The 27,348-nt window shown below is 46.0% G+C and overlaps 1 protein-coding gene across 2 annotated transcripts in view; it reads right to left on the bottom strand.

The window, feature by feature from the left end:
- COL18A1 (collagen type XVIII alpha 1 chain) overlaps positions 1-27,348 on the bottom strand; it is a 250,975-nt gene that overhangs the window by 50,697 nt on the left and 172,930 nt on the right. For both annotated transcript variants that reach the window (XM_073577508.1, XM_073577507.1), the window contains 5 exons: positions 11,293-11,414; positions 10,078-10,104; positions 9,810-10,001; positions 7,446-7,472; positions 5,403-5,465 (listed from right to left, as the gene is read on the bottom strand). In XM_073577508.1, coding sequence (XP_073433609.1) covers positions 5,403-5,465; positions 7,446-7,472; positions 9,810-10,001; positions 10,078-10,104; positions 11,293-11,414 — 431 coding nt within the window. The remainder of the gene's footprint in view (positions 1-5,402; positions 5,466-7,445; positions 7,473-9,809; positions 10,002-10,077; positions 10,105-11,292; positions 11,415-27,348) is intronic.

Genomic DNA, 27,348 nt, shown 5'->3' with positions numbered 1-27,348 from the left:
ACATTGTTTCCTGGTAGGAGGCAGCGCTGTCACTCGGAGTCCAGTATTAGCCCTAGGAAGGATTGCACCTTTACTGGTGTTAGTCTTGACTTGGGGATGTTTACTATCCATCCTAGCCTTAGTAACGTTAATATCAATTCCTTCACTTGGTGTGAGCAATGGGTCTCCGACCTCCCTATGACAAGAAAGTCGACCCGGTATGGGACAATCACCATGTCCCGGGAACGAAGAAATGACATTACCTCAGCCATCACCTTGGCGAAGACTCTGGGGGCTGTAGACAGGCCGAACGGAAGAGCTGCGTATTGGTAGTGTTTGACCTGACCTTGGAGGGCTACTCTCAAGTACTTTTGATACCCCCGATGGATTGGGATATGATAGTAGGCATCTTTTAAGTCTATCACTGCCATGAGGCACTGCTGGAACAGGATTTTTGTGGCCGTATTGATTGACTCCATTTTGAAGGAGCAATTGTCTACCCACTAACTGATCCTCCTCAGATTAACTATGGTCCTCCAAGAGCCGTCTAGTTTTTGTATTAAAAAGAGGGGGGAGTAGAAGCCCCTTTCCTTCTTCTTGAACTGGGACCTCCTGTAGGACTCGTTTTTGCACTAGTCCCAAGACTTCCGTCTCCAGGGTCAGTTGTTGCTCTTGGGCTTTCCTTTGGGGTGTCATTATAAAGGTTCACCTGGGCGGACGGGTGAATTTTATTTATGTATTTATTTTTTAAACCGTCCTTGATTATGCTCAGGACCCATGTACTGGGGGAGATATTTTGCCCAGGCGGGAAGGAAGAGAAAAAGTCCTCCCCCTACCTCCGACCTGATGTCATTGGGGAGATTTTTTGGAGGAAGTAGAGGGCCCTTTAAACATATAGCCCGATCCTCTCCTTCTTTTAAAGTCCTAATTTTTCCTATCTCACGTGGGATGACCCCTGCCACATGCACCAAAATTTCCTCTAGTTTTTTTCCCGAAGAGGAACTGGCCGTCACATGGAATGGAACACAGTCTATGTGTTGATGGCAAATCCCCCGGACACCCTTTAAGCCACAGGGCTCGCCTTGTCGCATTTGATAAGTTTGCCGCTCAAGCTGTTAACCTCGCGGCAACTGCTGAGGTATCTGCTAGGAAAGCCACTGCTCCGTGTACCAGTGTCAGATTAGACAGTATTTCGTCCCTAGGAATTTTATCCCTGATCTGGTCCTCTATTTGTTGTAGCCAGACTATGAGGGCACGAGCGGTACAAGTACCAGCTATTGCTGGTTTTTATCCACCTCCCGATGCTTCCTGGATATGCTTCAGGAAACCATCTGCTTTTTTATCAAGCGGGTCTTTCAGCACGCCAGAGTCCTCTAATGGTAGAAATACCTTTTTTGAGGATTTAGCTACGGCACCATCAATCTTTGGGATTTTTTCCCAGGTTTCTGAGTCTTTTTAAATGGGTACCACCTTTTTGATGTAGAAGGTAAGGCACCCGACCTCTCAGGGTTTTTCCCCATTCCCTGTCATTTAAGGCCTTTATCTTATCATTTACAGGGAAGGTGTGTTTTTTTTTTTTTTTTCTTCCTTTTCCTCCAGTCCTCCAAACATAACCTCCTCCCATGATTTAGGAGATTTTTCCTCCTTAAGGCCCATTGTAGACCTGACAGTTTTGACCAGCTTTTCCACATCCTCTGTTTTGGAAACACGGACGGCCCTCTATATCTTTGTCTGAGGAGGCTTCTGAGGACTGAGTAGAAGAAGAGGAGGTGGAGGGGGACAGGGATTTTTCACGGCCTTTTTGCACTAGCGAGGCCTCTGAGTCCCTTGTACGGCTTCTTTTATTCGCCCTTTTAAGGGCTGTCTTTAGGGAGCCTTTCACCTCCTCTTGTATTATAGCCCTAATGCTAGTCACCAAATCAGGGATTTCATCCCGTATGGCTTTATTTATACAGTCAGCGCAGAGATCTTTCTGCCACTGACCTGCCAGCGGGTGTCTGCATAAGGTGCATGCTCTATTTTTGCTGCTAGCCCGCTGTCAATCAAGGGTACCGATCTCGGAGGCTTCTCAGATGAACTCGTGAAGATTTTTCTGGACGTCTCAGAGTCATGCCGGTCGTGTTTACAACTGCCGCCCCCACCACTTGAGCGGCTACTTCTGGTATGCTGGCGGCTCGGCACTGCATCTGGCGAGAGCTCTTGCTGCTGTCACTGCTCTCTTGCCCCACTTCCCTTGTGAAATTTTTTGGGCATGAGTGCGTCTTCTGTGGTCATCCCTCTATCCGAGAGGGATCCACTGCACTCTCAAGCCTCCTCCGGTGCCCATTCACAGCCCCTCACCCCTCCTGCCACGCCACCGGGATGATCTTTAGCCGGCCAGCGTTTTTCCCATGGGCGCCGCCATCTTGGATCCCGGCGCCGCCCCCTACGTCACACGGGCGCGCCCATTCCCAGCGTGCTTTGCACGTGACGTCAGAGGGGCGTGACCCGGGAGCAGCCGCCCCTTCTGGAGCTTCTGGACATCGGCAGAGGGGGGAGGGCGGCGCGGCAGCCACGGAAGAGCCCCTGGACCCCCTGACCGTGCTGCGCTGATGCCTGCTCGGACGCTGAGCCCCCGGGGGACCCGCGGACGGCGCTTCCACTCCCGACGCCCAGCGCACAGGCTCTGCCTGATCTTCCATGCTGGCACGGGGGTGGGCAGGTACAGACATCTTGACACGCCGTCTTCAGCACACGGGTCCCTGTCAGGACAGGAAACCCAACTGAAGCGAGGGAGAGGTACAGCCCCTTTTATGTTCAGTAGGGTTCCTGTCCTGGCATTGCTCCTACCAGCCAGTTTCCTACTCCACACTGATGAGGGGCAATACCCCGAAACAGCTGTCTGTGGATGGATACCATGTTTTGGCATAGGTGGTTTCCTTCATTGGAGACTGCCCTTCCCGTGGTTGTTCCTTCCCGGGGAAAGACCTGGCTGGTCATTGCTTGCGTTGAGAAACACGTGATGGTGTCTCCGCGGCTTCTGTTTGCATGTTTTGCATATTTCCCATAAGGGATGGGGGCAGTGCTCTAGAATCACTGCGTTGAGAAACACGTGATGGTGTCTCCGCAGTGTTGGATGTTGATCTCCATGAGTTCATTCATCCTCATTTTCACAGTCTTTTACTAGGCATTGCTCCAACCAGCCAGTTTCCTGCTCCACACTGATGAGGGGCAATACCCTGAAACAGCTGTCTGTGGATGGATACCATGTTTTGGCATAGGTGGTTTCCTTCATTGGAGACTGCCCTTCCCGTGGTTTTTCCTTCCCGGGGAAAGACCTGGCTGGTCATTGCTTGCGTTGAGAAACATGTGATGGTGTCTCCGCGGCTTCGGTTTTGCATGTTTTGCATATTTCCCATAAGGGATGGGGGCAGTGCTCTAGAATCACTGCATTGAGAAACACGTGATGGTGTCTCCGCAGTGTTGGATGTTGATCTCCATGAGTTCATTGATCCTCATTTTCCCTGTCCTGGCTGGGCGGATCCCCTCTCTCATGTGTGCCGTCATGGGAGACGGGAAAAACTCATATGAACTTTTCTGAAACAGTATATTCTGACTTCTCCACTGAAATAACATAAATCGCTGATCTACACATATGCAAGCACCTATTATGCGAATTTGACGCAGGCACAGTGAATCTTTCAGCTGACCGTGTACTGAGCATACCACATCTCCTGGGCAGGGGAAGAATCAAAAGACAATACTGACATACTTAAAGCATGGCTGAATGGATCACGACCTTCAATGCCGTTTGCTGTCCCAATGATATGGAGAGAGCAGAGAGATCATGTAACAGACTGCTACTTCTGCCTTACAAATGAAACAGGATATTCAGCAAAGAGCAAGAAATCAATTTAATATCCTAATCTTCCTTCAGCCATAAGACCAGTGCCACACGATGAAAGTCTTCATGTTCCAAAGCCACCCAAAGTATGGACAATGGAGGATGACGAAGATGAACTAACAATGTCAGTGGAAAATGAAACTGCTGCAGACCCAGACTTTGAGCCTTCTACATCTAATCCACATCTGTTCTGTCAAGCTGATCTGAGTGACTTGGTCAGAGATTTGAAATTGTCAGAGAGGCAGGAAGAATTATTGTGATCAAGGATACAAGAACAGAATCGCTTATTACCAGGAACAAGAGTTTCTGTTTTTCACAGTCATCAAGAAGACCTTAATCAGTTTTTCAACAATGTCGACAGTTTAACCTTTTGCAACGATGTCTTGGGGTTGTTTGGTGCTCTTGGATGCGAACATGACCCGAAGGAATGGCGACTGTTCATTGACATGTCAGTTTTAAGTCTGAAGGCTGTTTTACTACACAACGGGAATATTTATCCTTCTATACCTATTGGACATGCCATACACATGAAAGAAACGTATGAGAATATAAAGTTACTGTTAACCCACATTAATAGAAATTATAACTGGAACATATGTGGTGATCTAAAAGTTGTTGCACTTGTTCTTGGACTGCAGCTTCGATATACCAAATATTGTGGTTTTATTTGTGAGTAGGACAGTCGTGCACAAGAAATGCACTATTTCAGAAAGAAATGGCCACTCCGCGAAAACCTGGTTGCTGGAAAGAAGAATGTTAAACATAATCCTCTCGTTGATCCAGCAAAGATATTTCTCCCTCCTTTGCATATTAAACTTGGGCTTATGAAGAATTTTGTCAAAACAATGAACAAAGAATCGGATGCCTTATCTTACTTGCGACAGAAATTTCCAAGAATAAGTGATGCAAAGATTAAAGAAGGTATTTTTATTGATCCACAGATCAGAGATATAATGAATGTCAGTAGCTTTAATGGTCTTTTGCAAGGTGCTGAACAAGTGGCACGGAGAGCCTTTAAAGATGTGACCTTCAACTTCCTTGGCAACATCAGGGCACCGAACTTTGAACAACTCGTGGACAACATGCTCACAGCATATCATTTGATGAAATGCAATATGTCACTAAAAATGCATTTTCTACATTCTCACTTGGACTTTTTTCCAGCCAATCTTGGTGCCGTTAGCAATTGAACATGGTGAAAGAGATCACCGTGATATTGCGCTGATGGAGAAAAGGTACCAGTGAAAGTTGTCTGACTATTGCTGGAATCTTATTCGAGAAGCATCTGACACGGATTATAAACGAAAGTAGTCTGCAAAACACTTTTTAACAATTGCTTTTGCTACTGACATCGATGCAGATGTATGTAGTGTCTCGGATGTCATAATGTAGACTATAAACTGCTGTTTCTTAAAAACCTTACGTGATACAGACTTTTGGAGCACATATTTGTGTTCAGCATATCAAAATCTATAAGATACAATAAAATTTTCTCAGGGGACAAGAACTTCCCTGAAATTTGTTCCTCTTTAGGAATTACCTTATCTCCCTTCTGTCCAGAATCTCCCGGTGTTCCTGGGAATCCCTGAGGTCCAACTTCACCCTAGTGAAATAAACACATGCAGATATTTTTATGGAAGTTCTTGATATAAGATTGCAATGTTATTACGATATTTAAGGTGGCAGTAATGGCCTAGCAATGGATCCCAATCTACTGGTCTCAAAGTTTAGAAAATTCTGTATTATTCAAAAGTTCTCTTCTTTTTTAGGTCTCAATCAAGCTGCTTTACGTTTAACTAAAATTCATCTACACCGTGTGCAGAATTATTAGACAAGTTGTATTTAAGAGGATTCTTTTTAATATTGAATAACAACTATGTTCTCAATCAACCCAAAAGACTCATAGATATCAAAGCTTAATATTTTTGGAAGTTGGAGTGGGGTTTTTTTAGATTTGGCTATCTTAGGAGGACAGCTGTTTGTGCAGGTAACTATTACTGTGCAGAATTATTAGGCAACTTAATAAAAACCAAATATATACCCATCTCACTTGTTTATTTTCACCAGGTAAACCAATAGAGCAACACAAAATTTAGAAATAAACATTTCTGACATTCAAAAACAAACAAACAAAAAAATCAGTGGCCAATATAGCCACCTTTCTTTACGATGACACTCAAAAGCCTTCCATCCATAGATTCTGTCAGTTGCTTGATCTGTTTACGATCAACATTGCGTGCCGCAGCCACCACAGCCTCCCAGACAATGTTCGGAGAGGTGTAATGTTTTCACTCCCTGTAGATCTCACATTTTATGAGGGACCACAGGTTCTCTATGGGGTTCAGATCAGGTGAACAAGGGGACCATGTCATTATTTTTTCTTCTTTTAGACCTTTACTGGCCAGCCACGCTGTGGAGTATATGGATGCATGTGATGGAGCATTGTCCTGCATGAAAATCATGTTTTTCTTGAACGATACCGACCTCTTCCTGTACCACTGCTTGAAGAAGGTGTCTTCCAGAAACTGGCAGTAGGTCTGGGAGTTGAGCTTCACTCCATCCTCAACCCGAAAAGGTCCCACAAGTTCATCTTTGATGATACCAGCCCATACCAGTACCCCACCTCCACCTTGCTGGCGTCTGAGTCGGAGTGGAGCTCTCTGCCATTTACTGATCCTGCCTTGGGCCCATCCATCTGGCCAATCAAGAGTCGCTCTCATTTCATCAGTCCATAAAACCTTCAAAAAATCAGTCTTAAGATATTTCTTGGCCCAGTCTTGATGTTTTATCTTATGTTTCTTGTTGAAAGGTGGTCGTTTTTTAGCCTTCCTTAGCTTGGCCATGTCCCTGAGTATGGCACACCTTGAGCTTTTTGATACTCTAGTAATGTTGCAGCTCTGAAATATGGCAAAACTGGTGGCAAATTGCATCTCGGCAGTTTCACGCTTGATTTTCCTCAATTCATGGGCAGTTATTTTGAGCCTTTTTTATCAACACGCTTCTTGCGAACCTGTTGGATATTTACCATGAAACGCTTGATTGTTCGGTGATCACGCTACAAAAGTTTAGCAATTTCAAGACTGCTGCATCCCTCTGCAAGACATCTCACAATTTTTTACTTTTCAAAGTCCGTCAAATCTTTCTTCGGACCCATTTTGCCAAAGGAAAGGATGTTGCCTAATAATTAAGCACACCTTATATAGAGTGTTGATGTTATTAGACCATACCCCTAATCATTACAGAGATGCAAATCACCTGATTTACGTAATTGGCAGTTGGCTTTCAAGCCTATACAGCTTAGAGTAGGACAACATGTATAAAAAGGATGATGTGATCAAAATACTCATTTGCCTAATAATTCTGCACCCAGTGTATAGCAAAACCAAATAAATGAGCTAGACGATAAGTTGGTATACGTGCAAAGGACCTTGTTCATCTATGTAGCACATTTTCTCTAAAGTATAGAGTTGTTTAGATCTAAAGTCAACACTGGTAATAATTTACCCTGAAATAAGGCACGGTTTGTCACATGCAACACAAAACATAAGGAAAGGTCGCAGCAGAAATAATACAAGTGACTTACAGCTTTGCCATCTTCTCCAGGGTCACCCTGAAATCAGACAAACGGTTTAGTTCTTAGTAAGAAATGTGGTATATAAAATATATAGAAATCACACCAGTCACAGTAATAGATCTCACTCCAAAAAACATCATTATCTGCACAGGGCTCTTCCGAATAGAGACTGAAAACAGCCATCTGGACAAGGAAAACCTAAAAAGATGCAACGATTCAGCCGCAATCTGCCTAATGTTATTACTAACAGCTTGAGTCAAATAGCAGAGACCGGTTATATACTTGTCATCAAAATGGCTGTCCAAACCTGGACACTTCCATATTGGTAGAAGAGCGGTGCAGATGATGTGGCGTCGTCACAATGGGCAGGTTTCATATACCCATCTGCTGATGCCATACCATCAGCAATGCTCCCATCCCGATGCAGAACTGAACATTGTCGGAAAAACTGTTTAATGACACAGGAATGAGGCTTCCAGCTCATCAATCCTCCTACAAGTGAATGGGCACAAGAGCTTGTCAGACGTTAATGGTGAAGAGATGTCCAGCACTCCGTGAGTGGACCGAGAACTTCAAATTTATTTCAGGAACATTATTATAGACAGGACAGCTCTGTCAGCAAATCCAACGCGTTTTGAGCAGAAAGTCTTATTCATGGATGTCTTTAACGACATAAGTGCTCCCACGCTTTGTATATTACGGTATCCTCTTTTCCATCAGCTGTACACTACCTAATGGCTTTTACTTGGGTGTTTTGGTAATCTGGAGGATGATTAATGCTTCTCAAACCCCGCAGGCTTCTCCATGCCTGGCTCCACTACATTGCAGTTCTCACCCTATACACACACATATAGCGAGAGACCTGTCAATTAAGCAGAGCAATGCAAGGAGAAGCCTGCCCCAGTAACTATTCTCCCCGTTCTTGGCTCCTGATTCAACAAACAGTTTTATCCAGTTTTCTAATGTACAATTGGTTGATGATGCAAAAATGTTGTGACCTTGAATTTTTTTTTTTTTAAATGGGTTTAACTTAGCCAAAAGGTGGTGTTTTGAAGCACTGCTGTAAAATTCATCATAAGTTGCAAAAAAGATGCGCAAATTACAACATAAATTTATTATAGTGAAGGACCAGTGTACATTGCTTGTGGTGGTGCACAAAAACTTAAAGATGTTCCAAGTTTATTAAGAGCACACGCCTCTTAAAGGGGTTTTCCAGCCTTACTCTACAAGTCAGCAGTCAACTTATGTCACTGCAGACTTGTGAATCTTCACAGCAAGCACAGTGCGCACTGTGAGGATTCTCCATCAGTGGAAGCGAGCACTCACATCAGTACAAGTATGTAATTTGCATACGTATGGTAAAATTCCACATAGATGTATTCAGCCTCAAGAAATGCACTTGCATTGATCGAGGCCACGCATGTCTAGTCGGCACTGACTTCTCCCGCCACTGGCGAATTCTGGCAGTGCGCACTGTGAGGATTCATAAGTCTGCAGTCACAGAGTGACTGTAGACTTGAATCCTAAAGCCGAACACCTCCTTTAAATATATTTAAACCAGTGCACTTTTCCTCAGAACTAGTCTACAAGGACGTCAGTCTCAATGAATTGGGGCCCAGACTTTTTCTGTAATGCCGCAGAAATTCAGAATCACCCATACATATTTGCAGTTAAGAAGCCTGTGCCTGATTCATGCTGCCTGTGAAATCTGCGCTCCACCCTGTGCTCAGACGGTCTTCGCCAGACCGGAACTGATGATATCACCACGAACACCAGTGACCTGATAAGGTCATGGATTGGCTACAGGAACATGGTGGTTGTGACATCATTACTTCTAGTCTGGTGGAGAACGTCTGAGTGTCAGCCCTGGTGTGGGGGATGGAGGATTCCGTCAGCAAGTATGATTTGTTTATTTTATAAGCATAGTACATTCCCCTTTAATGTACACTTTTGGTATAGTCTCTCTGCTTAGATGTAATATTTTTGTTATAGATGCAATTTTTGCAATAAACAGTAAATGTGTCTTAGTTCAATATATTAATGTAGTTCCGGGAATGGGTTGCCCCTTATTTAGTGAAGAAGCTGCTTCCGCCACATTGTGTGGATGGAATATGATGAAACTCCCAGTTTTGGACATTCAGCACTATTACCCATCTATATATGAGTATCTATCGGTGTGTTCTGCATAGGCGTCCGTCAGTGTAGGCAGCACCAACGTATCGGTGTAGGAGATACGTAGTGGGGTGATGTGCTGAGAATTCAAAGTTATTTTTTAAACCAATAACTTTTTAAATCCAAGTTGGCGTAAAAAAAACCTGCTAAATAGGTTAAAACGTATTTTCTGTGCATGACCTTGTGAATTGTATGACTTACAGGCTCTCCATCCTTTCCTGGAGGTCCCTGCGGACCTGGAGGTCCCCGAGGACCTGCGACCTGCTGTACGGTGGTGCCATCACTCTTCTGTAAAACCGACTGCCCTGGAGGGCCAGGTGGCCCTTGTGCACCAGGAGATCCAGGGTCTCCTTTCTGACCTTTTGTTCCAGGATATGCAAATCCTGCATCCCCCTGTCGAAAAAGAATTGAATTTTAACCTGTGGACAACCAAACTCTAAACAATCACATGTAAATGGGGGGTACTTACTTTAACTCCAAGCTCGCCTTTCTGGCCCTAAAAAAAGATGAATCAGAAATACATTTAGTTCCAGATTTTTTTTTCTATTGGTCTCGATTCATCATTGCACATTCTCCAATGTTTTGGCGTGAATATCTCTCAATTAGTGACCTTTTGATTGGCCGATAAATTCATCAAATGATTTACGCCTTTTTTTTTTTAAAGTCGCCTTTTTTTGTTCAGTTACTTTTCTGATTTTTACTTCCATGTGACTTTTCCAGATGTTTTAAAATCTATCATCAAATGTAACTTTTAAACAGAAAAAATACTAAATTTGTCGCAAATACACTTCAGTTCCCCGTGGAGAGATTTTATGTCGGCAAGTTATTTTGGTTCAATTTCTTGATTTGGTTGACTTTTAGGAAGTTTCAAAATTGGTCAAATACAAAAGTAAAAAAAAAAAAAAAAAAAAAGAAGAGCATTCTTTATTTTCCAAAAAAATCATGCAGCACGTGCACCTTTTTGAAGGCTTTTGAGCAAAAAACAGCAACGAAAAGCTCAAGACAAAAAAAATAAAGGGACTTATAAAAAAAAAGCAATCAAATGATGAATCAGGGGCATACTCTTTAAACATGTGGTCACATAGTTTGCACCATGTTTTAAGTAACAGAGAGAAAGTAAAAGACGTTCTGCAAGACCCCGAAGCAAACAATCTTACAAAGACATGCAGGGATCCATTTTTTCTGCCTCCCTCCATCTTTAGCTTGGGACTGGCATGAGGCAAAGTAGAGAGGAAAGAATTAAGCTTTTCAGTTCTCTATTGTAGGAAGCGATGTTGAGATGGTTTCTTTTGCAGAAAGCTGCCTCACAGCCAGAAACAAAGTTCTATAACCCCCATCCCTCGTTTTTTTTTTTAAAAGTTAACATTTTCCATATACCAGCACTGGAGTGGAAGAAAGGGGAGTGGAAACTTTTTAAGTTGTTTTTCCTAGAGGTTAAGTGATGAATGTAAAACTGGGGTCACAACGATTAGAATTTTCTCCTCACCCTGCAGCCGCGGAGCTTCCCCTCATCACCCCATTGCAGTCTTGAGACCTTTGTTCTAGTGATTGGTTGGTGTTCCGCTTAATACTATGGACCCATAGGCATTATTTGTTTTTTTAAGCACTGCCCCTTAAAAAACTAAAATTCTTCCAAGCGCAATGCTCATGTCCCAGGAACTAAATAATCCAACCCCACATGTACCTGGTCTCCTTTAGGGCCTACACCTGCGCTGGTGCGGTCCCCAGAATCTCCTTTTGGACCTTCAGGACCTCGATCACCTCTATCACCTCGGTCTCCCTTTTCTCCCTTCTGACCAGGCCGACCTGTAAAAATAAGTAATAACATGAATTAGAGGAGTATTACAGATCTTGAGCACAGAACTATGAGAGAGAAAAAAATGGCTTTGCTGTTTTTGTACTGATTTCAAGTTCTTTGAAGGGTATAATCACCTTTGAATATCCCTCCACAATATATATATGGAAGTAATCTAGAAAAATGTATCCTAGTACAGAGCTGCATTCACCGGTCTATTCACTGTTATTGACTACAGGTCTACAGAATTATGAATGCAGACTGCCACAAAAACTACAATTCAATGTCATGGCTGACTGGGGTTGTTGATCACTCATGACACTGGTAGAGCCCCATTGAGCTACCAAAAACATCTGACCCCCTGAAACATGTCAACAAGACCTTTGAAGGTGGGATATCTGGTGCCAAAATGTTAGCAGTAGATCCTTCAAGTCCTGTGAGCTACAATCTCCATGGATCAGACTTGTTTTTCAGCAGATTGGATTAAAGGGGACTTGGTGGCCAAGTCGTCACCTTGAAATTTCGTCGTGTTCCTACACAATTCCTGAATTTTGCAGACAGGATGAATTATCCTACAGAAAACATGTCAATGCCATTAGGGAAATACTGTTGCCAAAACAGAAATACTCAATATACAACTTCTTGGTAGGTGATCTATGAATATAACATCCACATGAATGCAACGACTAAGGGGGGGGGGGGGGGGACATTGCCCAGGACAACACACTGCCTCCGTTACCTCGTCTCCTTCTTAGAGTGTATCCTGGTGCCATCTCTTCCCCAGGTCACTTACTCATGGGCATGTAGCCTTCCATATACATCAGTCATCTATCTGGATGACTTTTGCCTCTTTTTATTATTATTCTGTAAATAACATAGTGTTGGCTTCCAAGCCACCAGAAGAATCGACCAGTCACTTCTTTAAACTGCTTCTTTCGACACCTGAAGCAGTTACAAAAATTAACAAAAGACGGAACATGTGCACAGCAAGTTGCTTTGACGTTGCTGTGCATAAATTCATTCGTTCTAGTGTTTTTGTATTGCAAGTGATATCCGCCTGGAAAAGACAGTGTGCGCACATAAACTTAAGAGATCTTTACCTATATCTTCTGTTTCCAACAATGGAGCTCCTAAATGGACTATTGACATGCTGCGTTTCTTCAGAGATTCCAATACACCGTTCAGAGGCAGTCATACGCTTTAAGTGTATCCATCATTGTGTAGGGTTCTGCAGGTTCGCAGGATGCAGTGACGAGACACTAGACGGATGGTGGTTGGTGAAATAACTTTTTATCAAACTAGCCGCTGGGGCTTAACTGAACAAACAAGATATACTGGGACAAACAGTCCACGCAGGGACTCAACAATCTTAACAACGCTATTGCGGTACTTAGCCTTCCAGGGGCTGACAGGTTCGTGAACGTGGCCGCGTAGAGGTCGCTGAGGCGGCTGTCCTGACGCCTCGTTACTCCTGGGAGGAATGGGGCTCAACAGGCCCTGAAGAAAGTGATGACGGTGGGGCGCAACAGGCCCTGAAGAAAGCAATACCATTGGGGCGCAACAGGCCCTGAAGAAAGCACTGCCGCTGGGGCGCAACAGGCCCTGAAGGAAACGCTGCCGCTGGGGCGCAACAGGCCCTGAAGAAAGCGTTGCCGCTGGGGCGCAGCAGGCCCTGAAGAAAGCGATGCCGTTGGGGCGCAACAGGCCCTGAAGAAAATGATGGAGGTGGCGCGCGGTGATGACGCAGTTCCCCAGATGACCTGTAACCGTCCTTTATCAAGGAGTCTCTCCCAAAGCCAGGGTAGTGAGCCTTTTATCTCGCCTGTGACGAGGTGGCGTACCTTCAGGCCGGTGACGGCCGGGTCGGCGTGATGGGGGAAGGCTGGGGGGAAGTGCCCACGACTCTGTGGCCTAGTTACGGGTACTCACGGCCACAACCTGAGGTAAAGTTCCTCTCTCGCCAAGGCGGGGGAATGCGGGGACGATTCTCTGAGAACGGGGGGTGGGTAGCAGTCTCTGGTAACAGTCTCTCTCGTCGATAAATGCGCAGTTTTCTCCTCACAGGCTCTTGTCGGTGCCCCTGCAAGTCACTCTCCTCCCTGCCTTCACTCCGGCTCCTCTCCAACTGCCACTTCAGCGCGTCCCCTGCTCCTTTTACCCTAGCCCCTCCCCCTGTTGCCCTGACAACCTCAGTCGCATGTCTCCCTTTGTAATCCTCCTGATGTGATTCCTTCAATAACTCTGATGGCAGTCCCCTTGGTTCCGGCCCAATCACTATATGGGGGTCCTCCTCCCCACATTCCTCCACCCTATAAGCTCGCCAGTCCTCGGGCGAGGGAGTTAGTCTATTGAGATTGGCCTGTAAAGGTGTCAATATTCGTTGCCATACGAACTGGTCTTGTTCATACCGTTCAGGGGGTTTGCCGGCTGTTGACCGCTCGGAGCGTCTAAGTTCGACTGGGGTGGAATCTTCTGGGGTGGTGGACGTCGGTGGGCTGCGAGATGCCAGTGGGTTAATTGTGTCAACTGGCTCATTATTGGGTGGAGGGCCCTTGGGAACTGGAGGGAAATCCTCGTCGTCCGAGTCCCAGCATATGGACTCCGGTTCGGATGTCTTCGGGACGGGATCCAGTTGCTTCGGGTCGGTGGAAATACACGGGCGTAACATATTACGATGCACAATGCGGGTGGGCAGTGTTTCATCCTGCTCGGGCCGTATTTCGTACACAGGTCCTTCTGGATGGATACGGCATAGTACCCGATAAGGACTCTCTTCCCAACGTGACTCCAGTTTATTCTGGGGGCGTTGATCTAGTACAAGCACACGGTCCCCGCTTTGGAGATGGGGAGGGGAGGTTGTATTCTTCCCTGGGTGTTCCCAGTCTTGAAGTTTGGTATGTACAATTCGGTGAAGAGTTTGCAACCTGTGGCGATGATTTCGGACCCAAGACGACACTCCGGTCCAGGGCCGAGGCTCTTCGGGGTCCAACTCTACTTCCGTGATCCCTTTACCCTCTCGTCCGAACAGCAGGAAATAAGGAGTATAGCCCGTTACTCGATGTACCCGATTATTATAAACCCATACTAATTCAGAAACATATTCAGGCCAACGAGGTTTCTTGTCACTCTCCAGAGTGCGTAGCATTTGAATCAATGTCCGATTAAATCGCTCACAAGCCCCATTCCCTTGCGGGTGATATGGTGTGGTCCGGGATTTATCAATCCCATAAAGATGATGTAGTTCCTCCATAACTTTCCCCAAAAAACATGCTCCCTGGTCGGAATGTATACGTTGAGGACAGCCGTACACTTGTATAAAGTTTCTGCAAATTGCGGAGGCGGCTGACTCCGCGGTCTGGTCTCGAGTAGGGGTGACCACAGCGAACTTGGTGAAATGATCCACCATGACGAGGCAGTGTTCGTATCCCTGCCGTGCTCACCAATGTTGATGCAAAAGTATCTTCCCCAGAGGCCCACTTGGGCATCCTGGAACAATCTCGGGATAAGTGGATACAACAGCAACAAGAAGATGATGAAGTTGGACTTCTCCGGACATGGGTCGCCGCTGGTCAATTACCCACTGATACTCAACGACAAGCTTTGACCCAAGACCTGTCGCTGATGCTGCGACAATGGGAGAGACTGATTATCCGAAAGGGACTACTGTACCGTAAAGTCACTTTGCAACAACCTCAACGACTGTTTGGCAGGTGGTTACGCCCAGAGCTCAACTACACGAACTGGCTTGAGAGGCTCACGAAAAAGGGGCCCACTTTGGAGTCAAAAAGACTTTGCAATGGTTACAACAGAAAGTTTATCACCCACGCTTGTCGGCTGTTGTGGACGAAGTTTGCCGTACCTGCCGCTTATGTGAATTGGCCAAACCGCCTGCTCAGAGGGCCGCAACACAGACGATTGTGACTTCAGCACCCTTTGAGCTCCTGACGGTGGATTATCTGCACATTGGTCCCGCATTCCAGGGATACGAACACTGCCTCGTCATGGTGGATCATTTCACCAAGTTCGCTGTGGTCACCCCTACTCGAGACCAGACCGCGGAGTCAGCCGCCTCCGCAATTTGCAGAAACTTTATACAAGTGTACAGCTGTCCTCAACGTATACATTCCGACCAGGGAGCATGTTTTTTGGGGAAAGTTACGGAGGAACTACATCATCTTTATGGGATTGATAAATCCCGGACCACACCATATCACCCGCAAGGGAATGGGGCTTGTGAGCGATTTAATCGGACATTGATTCAAATGCTACGCACTCTGGAGAGTGCCAAGAAAGATCGTTGGCCTGAATATGTTTCTGAATTAGTAGGATGCAGTGACGAGACACTAGACGGATGGTGGTTGGTGAAATAACTTTTTATCAAACTAGCCGCTGGGGCTTAACTGAACAAACAAGATATACTGGGACAAACAGTCCAAGCAGGGACTCAACAATCTTAACAACAATATTGCGGTACTTAGCCTTCCAGGGGCTGACAGGTTCGTGAACGTGGCCGCGTAGAGGTCGCTGAGGCGGTTGTCCTGACGCCTCGTTACTCCTGGGAGGAATGGGACTCAACAGGCCCTGAAGAAAGTGATGACGGTGGGGCGCAACAGGCCCTGAAGAAAGCAATACCGTTGGGGCGCAACAGGCCCTGAAGAAAACGAGGCCGTTGGGGCGCAACAGGCCCTGAAGAAAGCACTGCCGCTGGGGCGCAACAGGCCCTGAAGGAAACGCTGCCGCTGGGGCGCAACAGGCCCTGAAGAAAGCGCTGCCGCTGGGGCGCAACAGGCCCTGAAGAAAACGCTGCCACTGGGGCACAACAGGCCCTGAAGAAAGCGCTGCCGCTAGGGCGCAACAGGCCCTGAAGAAAGCGCTGCCGCTGGGGTGCAACAGGCCCTGAAGAAAGCGATGCCGTTGGGGCGCAACAGGCCCTGAAGAAAATGATGGAGGTGGCGCGCGGTGATGACGCAGTTCCCCAGATGACCTGTAACCGTCCTTTATCAAGGAGTCTCTCCCAAAGCCAGGGTAGTGAGCCTTTTATCTCTCCTGTGACGAGGTGGCGTACCTCCAGGCCGGTGACGGCCGGGTCGGCGTGATGGGGGAAGGCTGGGGGAAGTGCCCAGGCCTCTGTGGCCTGGTTACGGGTACTCACGGCCACAACCTGAGGTAAAGTTCCTCTCTCGCCAAGGCGGGGGAAAGCGGGGACGATTCTCTGAGAACGGGGGTGGGTAGCAGTCTCCGGTAACAGTCTCTCTCGTCGATAAATGCGCAGTTTTCTCCTCACAGGCTCTTGTCGGTGCCCCTGCAAGTCACTCTCCTCCCTGCCTTCACTCCGGCTCCTCTCCAACTGCCACTTCAGCGCGTCCCCTGCTCCTTTTACCCTAGCCCCTCCCCCTGTTGCCCTGACAACCTCAGACGCATGTCTCCCTTTGTAATCCTCCTGATGTGATTCCTTCAATAACTCTGATGGCGGTCCCCTTGGTTCCGGCCCAATCACTATATGGGGGTCCTCCTCCCCACAATTGTAGAAAAGTTTTTAGATATCTTAGGTGCTGGATACTGTTGCTGATTGGTGGGGGTCGGGATCCTGAGACCCCACCAATCAATCAAAACATCCCTTTGTAGTTTGTAATTTCTACTACATACTACCATATTGTAAAGGCACTAAAAAAAATGATAAAGTAAATATAAAAACATCTAAGGCTAGTTTCACACTAGCGTTTATTCGACGCTGCGCACGGCGCCGATAAGCCCCGCCCCCTGCCAGCTACCTGCCCGCCCCATCCGGTCATCGCCGCCTACTATCGCACATGGACGCTTGCGATCTGCGCACCCTATCTTTAGCATAGGGTGTGCAGATCGTGCGCTGGCCGTGCGCTAGTAGGATTTTGGCATGCGCTGCGCACTTTTGAAGGTGCGCCATGCGTGCGGAAATGCAACATGCTGCGTTCGGCGCGCACGGGCGCACCTTCAAAAGTGCGCAGCGCACGCCAAAATCCTACTAGCGCACGGCCAGCGCACGATCTGCGCACCCTATGCTAAAGATAGGGTGCGCAGATCGCAAGCGTCCATGTGCGATAGTAGGCGGCGATGACCGGATTGGGGCGGGCAGGGAGCCGGCAGGGGGAAGGGCTTAGCGGCGTCGTGCGCAGCGTCGAATAAACGCTAGTGTGAAACTAGCCTAAAAAGTTTAAAATCAAGCTCCTTTACCCAGTTTAAAAATAACACTATAAAAAAACCTTCTAAAATGTAAAAGAAACACATTTCCTATTGTCATGTCTGTAAAACTCTGATCTATCAAAAGATAAAATTATTTAAACTGAATGTCAAACGTGCTTCCGCCTCCCCCTAACAATGGAAATGCCAGAATGGCTTTTTTTCGATTAAGGTACTGTCACACTTAGCGATGCACCAGCGATCCCGACCAGCGATATGACGCGGTCAGGATCGCTGGTACATCGCTAAGTGGTCGCTAGTGAGCTGCCAGACAGGCAGATCTCACCAGCGACATCGCTGGGGACGGGGGTCGCTACTTACCTGTCACACCAGGCGATCCTGCGTCCTCCCGCCCGGCTCCACAGGAAGCGCCGCAGGAAGCTGACGACGAGAAACGGTCCAGCCTGATCTCGCGCGATCAGCGATAACCAGCGGGGGAGCGGTCGTAGGTAAGTATCACACACAGCGATATCGCTAGCAATATCACTATAACGTCACAAGTTATAGCGATATTGCTAGAGATATCGCTTAGTGTGACAGTCCCTTTACTCAAAAAAATGCAATAATAGGCACGTACCCCAAAAAGGCATCAATAAAGATGTCAGCTCGGTGTGCAAAAAAAAAAAAGCAAGCCCTCGCATAAGTGGAAAAATGGTAATGGCATAGATTTCAGAAAACGGCGACAACGTTTTCACAAAGTTCTGATTTTTTTTTTTTTATAAACCACCGGGAGAGAAATCCATATCTGTGTGTTTATTTTATAAGTAACACAAACTCCCATCTGTTACATTAGTTGACTTCTTCCACATATTTCAACTCTGACTGTTAATTTGATTTATTCATCTCGGTTCTTACTTCTGCTATTCAATATAATAAACTTTGCTCTATTTCGGCCATAAGGTAAAAATTAATGCAAGTAGACTCGCTGTCGGAGAACCAGAACAACCGACTGTAGCCGAAAACATATAGGGAAGCTTCTTGGCACTAACGATTACTCAAATGCCTTTTGAGATAAACTATGCAGTTCATCACTAAATATGTACATGATATGGAATATGTACTTTATTTGGTTTATATTCTATTTCTTGTTAATCTTTTTGGCAATTTTTTTACTATCTACTATTACTAGACAAAACCTTAGATGGAAACAAAATGAGCAAATACCTCGTAAGTCAAAAGTAGTAGTACATATACAGTTAGGTCCATATATATTTGGACAGAGACAACATTTTTCTAATTTTGGTTCTAGACATTACCACAATGAATTTTAAACAAAACAATTCAGATTCAGTTGAAGTTCAGACTTTCAGCTTTCATGTGAAAGTTTGAGAGTATCCACATTAAAATTGGATGAAGGGTTTAGGAGTTTCAGCTGCTTAAAATGAGCCACCCTGTTTTTAAAGGGACCAAAAGTAATTGGACAATTGACTCTCAATTAAGCAGATAAAAGGCCTGGAGTTGATTTGAGGTGCGGTGCTTGCATTTGGAAGGTTTTGCTGTAAAGGAAACAGCGGTCAAAGGAGCTATCCATGCAGGTGAAACAAGCCATCCTTAAGCTGCAAAAGAGAAAAAACCCATCCGAGAAATTGCTACAACATTAGGAGTGGCAAAATCTACATCCTGAGAAAGAAAGCAAGCACTGGTGAACTCATCAATGCAAAAAGACCTGGGCGCCCACGGAAGACAACAGTGGTGGCGACGTAAAAAGAAGAAAAAAAAGTTTTAGCTACGGAAAGAAGAGGAGGAAAAATCCAAAAGTATAAAAATTAAAAATTACTAGTTCATCAAAGGGTTCAAGAGCTCACTGAACTCGAGAAGGGTTAATAGGAAACCATCGTTACAAAAAATAACCTAAATATTCTGGTAAGTGAATGATATTATTGAGCTGGGGTTTGGGAATGCCAGTGGAACGTTACCGGCTTGACTGTATTGCGCCAACTGTAAAGTTTTGGGGAGCAAGGATAATGCTAGAGGGTTATTTTTCATTTGCTCAAATATCAAAAGACTGACTGTCACTTCCAAACGGAGAACAGGTGTGAACAGGCACATACTAAGAGTAGCCATCTCCACACATAACTAACAAAGTTGCACTCTTTCACTATAACATGCAAACATGAAATATATGAAACTAGAATTGTATTACTTCTCTAGATAATAAGAAAAAATGGAGATGCTTAGTGCATAAATTGGCCAATTCATGTATACCCAGCAGCCACAACAAGGCGATCCTCTTGGAAGTGATGAGGAGTCTTGTTATTTATATATAGGCTACTGACCGAGCTGTCCACCCATCAGCCTCTGGTGATTTTAGTCATAGCAGGAGCCTATCTACCCACATAAATGCAGGCTTCAGTCTAGGAGAGGATTCACATTAGGCAGGTTCCCAGCAAAGACAATCTTCTTATCATGGCTGCTGGGCACACAAATTGGCTAATTTATGTGTTAAGTATTTTCATTTTTCCTATTATCGAGTGCAGTAATGAAATTCATATTTAATGTTTACATGTTATAGTGTTACAGAGTGCTACTTTGTTATTTTTCTTGGGTTGACCTACCAAATGCATAGTCCATGGATTCAGAATGAGATATCAAAAAAATCTCCTGTAGGTGTAATGTGGAGGTGCCCCAATACTTTTATCTATACAGTGTAAGAGCTGACAGATATGGATGATCAATAAGCAATAAATATTTGCTCCAGACCATCGGATCTTTATGGCCGTACCAAGATTAAGGACACAGCATCATAAGCAATCACTGTAAGAAAGATCAGTCAGCAATGGCACCACAATCCTGGGGTCCTGATTTTTGTTGTTGTTTTTTTTTAATAAAATCTTAACAATTCACAAATTATAGCAAACTGGACAGGAACAACTAAATAGCTTTTCTGGGTTTCAGAAATGTCTGAAGGCACTCAATGTGTCTGCAGAATGCTGAAGCGTGACAGTGTGCAATGTGCGCAGTCAGGAGTCTCCTTTGTTTCTAACAGGAGCTGAGTGTTCACTTGGAAGCTCAAATAATTGCGGTCAAGTGAGCATCCACTGGCACTGGAAATAGAGGGGAATCCTGACAGTGTCCACATTGTCACAATTCGGCAATCTGCTGTTCCATCAAGTGACTGCAGAAATGTATTTGGAGTCTTAAAAACTCCTTTACAGAACTTTTCCAGGTTTAAAAAAAAAAAAAAGCGTAGCAGATTTTTTTTTTTTTCCCAGAAACAGTGCCACATCTGTCAACAGGTTGCGTGTGGTATTCCATCTCAGCTCTATTACAGTGAAAACGACTGAGCTGCAATACCAGACAATCTTTGGACAACTGTGGCATTTAAGGAGCAAGAATCAACAGTCTGGGGCTGACCTGTTATTTAACCCCTTCACCACCTTGCGATTTTCCATTTTTGCGAGCTGCACTTTTAAATGACACCAATGATTTTACCATACAGCAAACTTGAAACCGGGAAGAAAAAAATTCCAAGTTCAGTGAAATTGTAAAAAAAGTGCAATTACACAATTGTTTTTTGAGGTTTTTTTTTTTTCATTTACCATGTACACGAAATGCCAAAACTGACCTGGCAATAGGATTCCCCAGGTCAGTACGAGTACGCAGATATGAACAGTGTATAGTTTCTTTTTTTTGGTGGGAAAAAAAATCCAAAATTTATAAGAAAATTTTCTTTTTGCATATTACGAGACCCATAGCGTCTCCATTTTTTGTGATCTGGGTTGGGTGATGGCTTACATTTTGTGCCCCGAACTGACAGTTTTATTGATACCATACTGGGGTTGTTACGATGTTTTGATCAACCGTTATTGCATTTTATTGCAATATTGAAGCAACCAAAAAAAACATAATTCTGGTGTTTCGATTTTTTTCTAACTACACAGTTTATCGGATTAATTTACTCTTAATTTTTACAGATTGGGTATTTCTGAACGCAGTGATACCCAATATGCGTGTTTTTTATTTTTAATTGTTTTATTTTCAAATGGCGCAAATGGGGGGTCGATTTGAACTTTTGTGTTTTGTTTTTACTATGTAAAACTTTTTTGTTTGTGTTTTTTTATTTTTTACAGGCTTCAATAGTCTCCTTAGGAGACTGGAAGCTGCGATCATCCGATCGCCTGTGCAACACATAGCAGGGCTCCATCTCTGCTATGTGAAGCAAAAATCCCGATCTCCTATGAATGTCGGCCACTTCAGACCCCCTGCTGTCAGGATTATAAGATCCTTGTGTCATGATCCCAGTGCAGGCTTTTGAGCTGCACACCGGGGGTTAATGTCTGGAGCTCTGTGCAGGTTTTGACCTGCACACTTGGGGTTAATGATTGTGGCCTCTTTCTGGTTCTGGGAGAGCTCCTTAAACCCCTGGGAAGCTTCAATCCCTGCCATTTATACTTTTGCCTTTGGCCTAGTGTGCTAACCCCTGTGTGCCTGTTTGCTGCTATAGCTTGTTTATATGGTTCTGACCCGGCTCTGTTTCCCGTTGTGAGTTTGCCTGTTGATTTTGTACTGCGTTATTATCTCTCTGTATGACGCATTGCCTGTGACCTGACTACTCTCTGCTCGCCCCTTTGGTACCTTGCAGCTATATCTGTGTGTATGATTCATTGGCTATGTCCTGACTATCCTCCCTGTCTATGCCCCTTAGTAACTTTGTCTCGCAGTTACTCTGCTAGGAATTCTCTTGCAGCTCCTAGCTCTCTGGAGTTTAGGCCACGCCCCTAGCAGTCACGTGCTTCAGGTCCTGCGGCTCTGAAGTACGCATCTACTCGGCTGCTGCCCGCTCCACAGGTATCTTTGAGCACTGTTTCACTTTACTCAGGACACGCGCACTGGCTCAGTGAGCAAGTTCAGTGCGGTGTTCCTGACATTATAACTGGCCTACAATTTTTTTTTTTCTCTCCTCACTTCTGCAGCATGGACCCAATGTGTGCTTTATCTGAGCAGGTGAAATGCTTGACTCAGTCACTGCAGAAGCTTAGTTTGGAACACCAAGCTCTGGCCCAGTCCCAACGGCGGGTGGAGGACTCAGTTCAGGGGGTGCTTTCCGCAGGCTTCCAGCAGGTGGGGAATAGAGAGGTCATTTTAGTCCCACCTGAATCCCCGGTTAAATTGCCAGATATATTTTCTGGTAACAAGGATGATTTCAGGGCATTTAAGGAGGGCTGTAAGCTTTTTTTTTTTTTCTTTGAGACCCCGCTCCTCTGGGGATGAGAAACAGAGGGTGGGGGTGGTGATGTCCCTGCTTAGGGGGTCCCCACAAGCCTGGGCATTCTCGCTTTCCTCTTCTGCCCCTGAGAGAATGTCTGTAGATGCGTTTTTTGAAGCTTAGGGCTTATTTATGATGAGCCTGATAGAGTGCGGTTGGCTGAGGACAAAGTGATGAGTGTCTGTCAGGGGGAGCACTCGGCCGAATGGTTCTGTACTGAATTCAGACGTTGGGCAGCGGAGATTTCCTGGAGTGATGCCGCCCTTCGGGGGCTGTTCCGTAGAGGCCTGTGTGAACGTCTGAAGGATGCTTGGCACTTCACCCTCCGCCTGACTCCCTGGAGGATACCATGGTCCAAGCGGTTCGCATGGATCGCAGGCTGCGGGCTAGAGGCATTATGCAACGGGAAACACCCTTATTCTTCAGTGGAGATGAGACCCGGACTCTTCCTATGGCTATGGAGGTGAGCGCGGTCACCTGTGAGGGAAAGGAAAGAAGACACCGCCGTGAAAAGCAGTTGTGCTTCTATTGTGGAAAATCTGGACATTGGAAGAAGGACTGCCCCTCCTGTCCGTCATCCTCCAAGATGGCGGGAAACGACTAGGTCTGGGTAGTAGTTGAGGAGGCTACCCAGACCTTCAGGTACAATTTTCCTCATGTGCAAAAATGGTGCTGCAGGTGGAACTGGAACTTGGTTATGGTCCTGTTCAGACTACTGCTTTTATGGACTGCGGTTCTGCTGTGAACCTGATTGATACCAAGGTTATGACTCTTAATAAGATAGGGACAGTCAGGCTTCACGATCCTGTTAAACTTGTGGCAATTGACTCATCTCCTCTTACCCAAGACGGTATCTGTTGCAGGTCTGAACTTTTTTCTCTAAAAGTGGGTTCCACTCATGTGGAGAAACTAAGTTGTCTGGTGCTAGATAACTTGCCTGCAGGACTGGTACTGGGGATGCCTTGGCTTCAACGCCATAATCCTACCATTGATTGGGTTACAGGGGAAATCACTCAATGGGGATGCAATAATAAATGTGGTAACCGGGGACATCTTGTTAACGCTGTTAAATCCGTGTCTGTGTTGTCTGTCTCTCTGGAAGGTATTCCGGAGTACCTGAAGGATTTCAAAGACGTTTTTTCCGAAAGTGAGGCTGAGGCGCTGCCACCACATAGACCCTATGATTGTGCCATTGATTTAGTACCCGGAGCCAAGTTACCTAAGGCTCGATTGTTCAATTTGTCTGGGCCTGAGCGCCAAGCCATGAAGGAGTACATAGCTGAGAGCCTCCGCAAAGGGCATATCAGGCCTTCTGTGTCACCTCTGGCAGCAGGGTTCTTCTTTGTGAAGAAAAAAAGATGGTGGTTTGCGGCCGTGCCTCGACTTTCGGGAACTGAACAAGATAACGGTTAGGAACTCTTACCCCTTATCCCAGACTTATGTAACCAGTTAGCTGGGGCCCAATGGTTCTCCAAGTTAGATCTGCGGGGGGCCTACAATCTGATAAGGGTTCGGGAAGGGGACGAGTGGAAAACGGCATTCCTCACATCAGAAGGACTCTTTGAGAACCTGGTAATGCCATTTGGGTTAACTAATGCACCCGCTATATTCCAAAATTTCATCAATGTTGTGTTTTCTGATCTGATAGGCCGTTATGTTATTATTTATTTGGATGATATTTTGGTGTATTCCCCGGACAGTCAATCTCACTTGCAACATCTAAAGACAGTTCTCCAGAGACTCAGGGAGAACCAATTGTTCGCTAAATTGGAAAAATGTTCGTTTTTTGTACAGGAGCTGTCTTTTTTGGGGTTGATTGTGTCCTGTGAGGGGTTTCGTTTGGATCCTAAGAAGGTGCTGGCGATCGCTGACTGGGTTTAGCCTCGAGATCTCAAGGGGCTCCAGCGCTTCTTAGGATTTGCGAACTATTACCGGAGATTCATTAAAGGTTTCTCACAAGTGGTTAAACCACTCACGGATCTTACCCAGAAGGGAGCTGATGTAAAAAATTGGTCTGTACTCGCTAAGGAATCCTTCTCAGCGATTAAGAAATGTTTCATGTCTGCCCTGGTGTTGGTACAACCTGACCCGTCCAAACCATTCATTGTGGAGGTGGATGCTTCTGAAGTGGGGGGTGGGGGCTTTGCTGTCCCAGGGTCCGGCCACCCTTACCAATCTCAAACCCTGTGCCGCCTTCTCGAAGAAGTTCTCTTCAGCTGAGAAAAACTATGATGTAGGCAATAGAGAACTTCTTGCGGTCAAGCTGGCGTTTGAGGAATGGAGGCACTTTTTGGAAGGGGCAGCTCACCCTATCATGGTTGTCACGGATCACAAAAATTTGGCATACCTTGAGTCTGCTAAGAGGCTTACTCCTAGACAGGCCCGTTGGTCACTTTTTTTTTTTTTTTTTCACGATTTCAGTTCTCAATTACTTTTCGACCGGGGTCCAAAAATGTCAAAGCGGATGCCCTGTCCACAAGTTTTGATCCAGTGTCTCCCCCTGAGCCGCCGTCCTCCATTCTTCCCCCAGGGGTGGTAGTGGTGGGGGTCTCAACTGAGTTGGAACAAGAAATTCTAAGGGCTCAGGCCCTAGCTCCGGCAACCAGGCCAGGCGATAAACTGTTTGTTCCAGATTCATTGCGGCCTAGACTTCTGCAGGAGTTTCATGATTCTAGGCTGAGTGCTTATCCAGGTATCACGGCCACTAGACAGGCAGTAGCCAGGGGGTTTTGGTGGCCTTCATTAAGGTCCGATGTCAAGGAATTTGTTTCTGCTTGTGGCATGTGTGCCCGTTCCAAAAGCTCGCATAACCGACCGGCTGGGGAACTCATACCTTTACCAGTTCCTGATAGGCCATGGACTCATCTTTCCACGGATTTTATTACCGGCCTTCCACCTTCCAGGGGCAATACCGTGATCTGGGTGGTGGTGGATAGGTTTTCTAAACAGGCCCATTTCATTCCCTTGGCAGCATTACTTTCAACAGAAACATTGTCAAGGTTGTTTGCGCCGCATGTGGTCCGATTGCATGGGGTACCCCTGAATGTTGTGTCTGACAGAGGTGTGCAGTATGTGGCCAAATTTTGGAGGGCGTTCTGTATGAAATTGGGCATCTCACTCTCCTTCTCGTCGGCATATCACCCGGAGAGCAATGGTCAGACAAAACGCACCAATCAATCCCTAGAACAAATTCTCAGCTGTCTGACCTCCGCCAGACAGGAGGATTGGTGTGATGCGTTACCGTTGGCTGAATTCGCTTTTAACAACCGGGTGAGTCAGTCCACCAACATGTCCCCATTCCTGATTAACTATGGCTTTAATCCGCATTTTGGGGAGTTTTCTCGGGTGGATTCCGGTTGTCCAGGAGCAGAGGGGTCCGTTCAACGGTTAAAAAAACCTCTGTGCTGAAGTCCGGCGTAATATCTCTCGAGCCCAGGGGCGATACAAATATTTTGCGGACAAAAAGAGAGCCTCGGGAGACATGTTTCAGGTGGGAGAGAAGGTTTGGCTCTCCACACGTAACATCAACTTAAAGGTACCATCAGTTAAGTTGGGACCAAAGTTCATTGGTCCGTACGAGATTATGGAGATAGTCAATCCTGTGGCATATAGGTTGCGTCTCCCCGCCTCCTTACAAATATCTAATGTGTTCCATAAGTCTCTGTTGAAACCCGCAGGATCTGTCAAAGAGAACTCTGAGACTGTTGTTCCTCCAGTGTTGGTGGAGGGTCAATTGGAGTATGAGGTCGGACATATTGTGGACTCTCGGCGGGTGCGCCACTCTTTGCAGTACCTGGTCCACTGGAAGGGATATGGACCAGAAGAGCGCTCATGGGTCCCTGCTCGCTCGGTACATGCAGATCGCCTGGTTCGGGCTTTCCACGCCAAGTACCCAGGGAAGCCTGGGGGTCCAGAGGCCCCCCGTTGAGAGGGGGGTACTGTCATGATCCCAGTGCAGGTTTTTGAGCTGCACACCGGGGGTTAATGTCTGGAGCTCTGTGCAGGTTTTGACCTGCACACTTGGGGTTAATGATTGTGGCCTCTTTCTGGTTCTGGGAGAGCTTCTTAAACCCCTGGGAAGCTTCAATCCCTGCCAGTTATACTGTTGCCTTTGGCCTAGTGTGCTGACCCCCGTGTGCCTGTTTGTTGCTATAGCTTGTTTATATGGTTCTGACCCGGTTCGGTTTCCCGTTGTGAGATTGCCTGTTGATTTTGTACTGCGTTATTATCTGTGTATGACTCATTGCCTGTGACCTGACTACTCTCTGCTCGCCCCTCTTGTACCTTGCAGCTATCTCTGTGTATGACTCATTGGCTACGTCTTGACTATTCTCCCTGTCTATGCCCCCTGGTAACTTTGTCTCGCAGTTACTCTGCTTGGAGTTCTCTTGCAGCTCCTGGCTCTGTGGAGTTTAGGCCACGCCCCTAGCAGTCACGTGCTTCAGGTCCTGTGGCTCTGAATTACGCATCTACTCGATTGCTGCCCGCTCCACAGGTATCTTTGAGCACTGTTTCGCTTTACT

Source organism: Dendrobates tinctorius, unplaced genomic scaffold, assembly GCF_039654945.1.
Source record: "Dendrobates tinctorius isolate UK_male_01 unplaced genomic scaffold, ASM3965494v1 ptg000056l, whole genome shotgun sequence".
In the NCBI taxonomy this organism is placed as follows: domain Eukaryota; kingdom Metazoa; phylum Chordata; class Amphibia; order Anura; family Dendrobatidae; genus Dendrobates; species Dendrobates tinctorius.
This window is presented reverse-complemented; position numbering and strand designations above follow the sequence as displayed.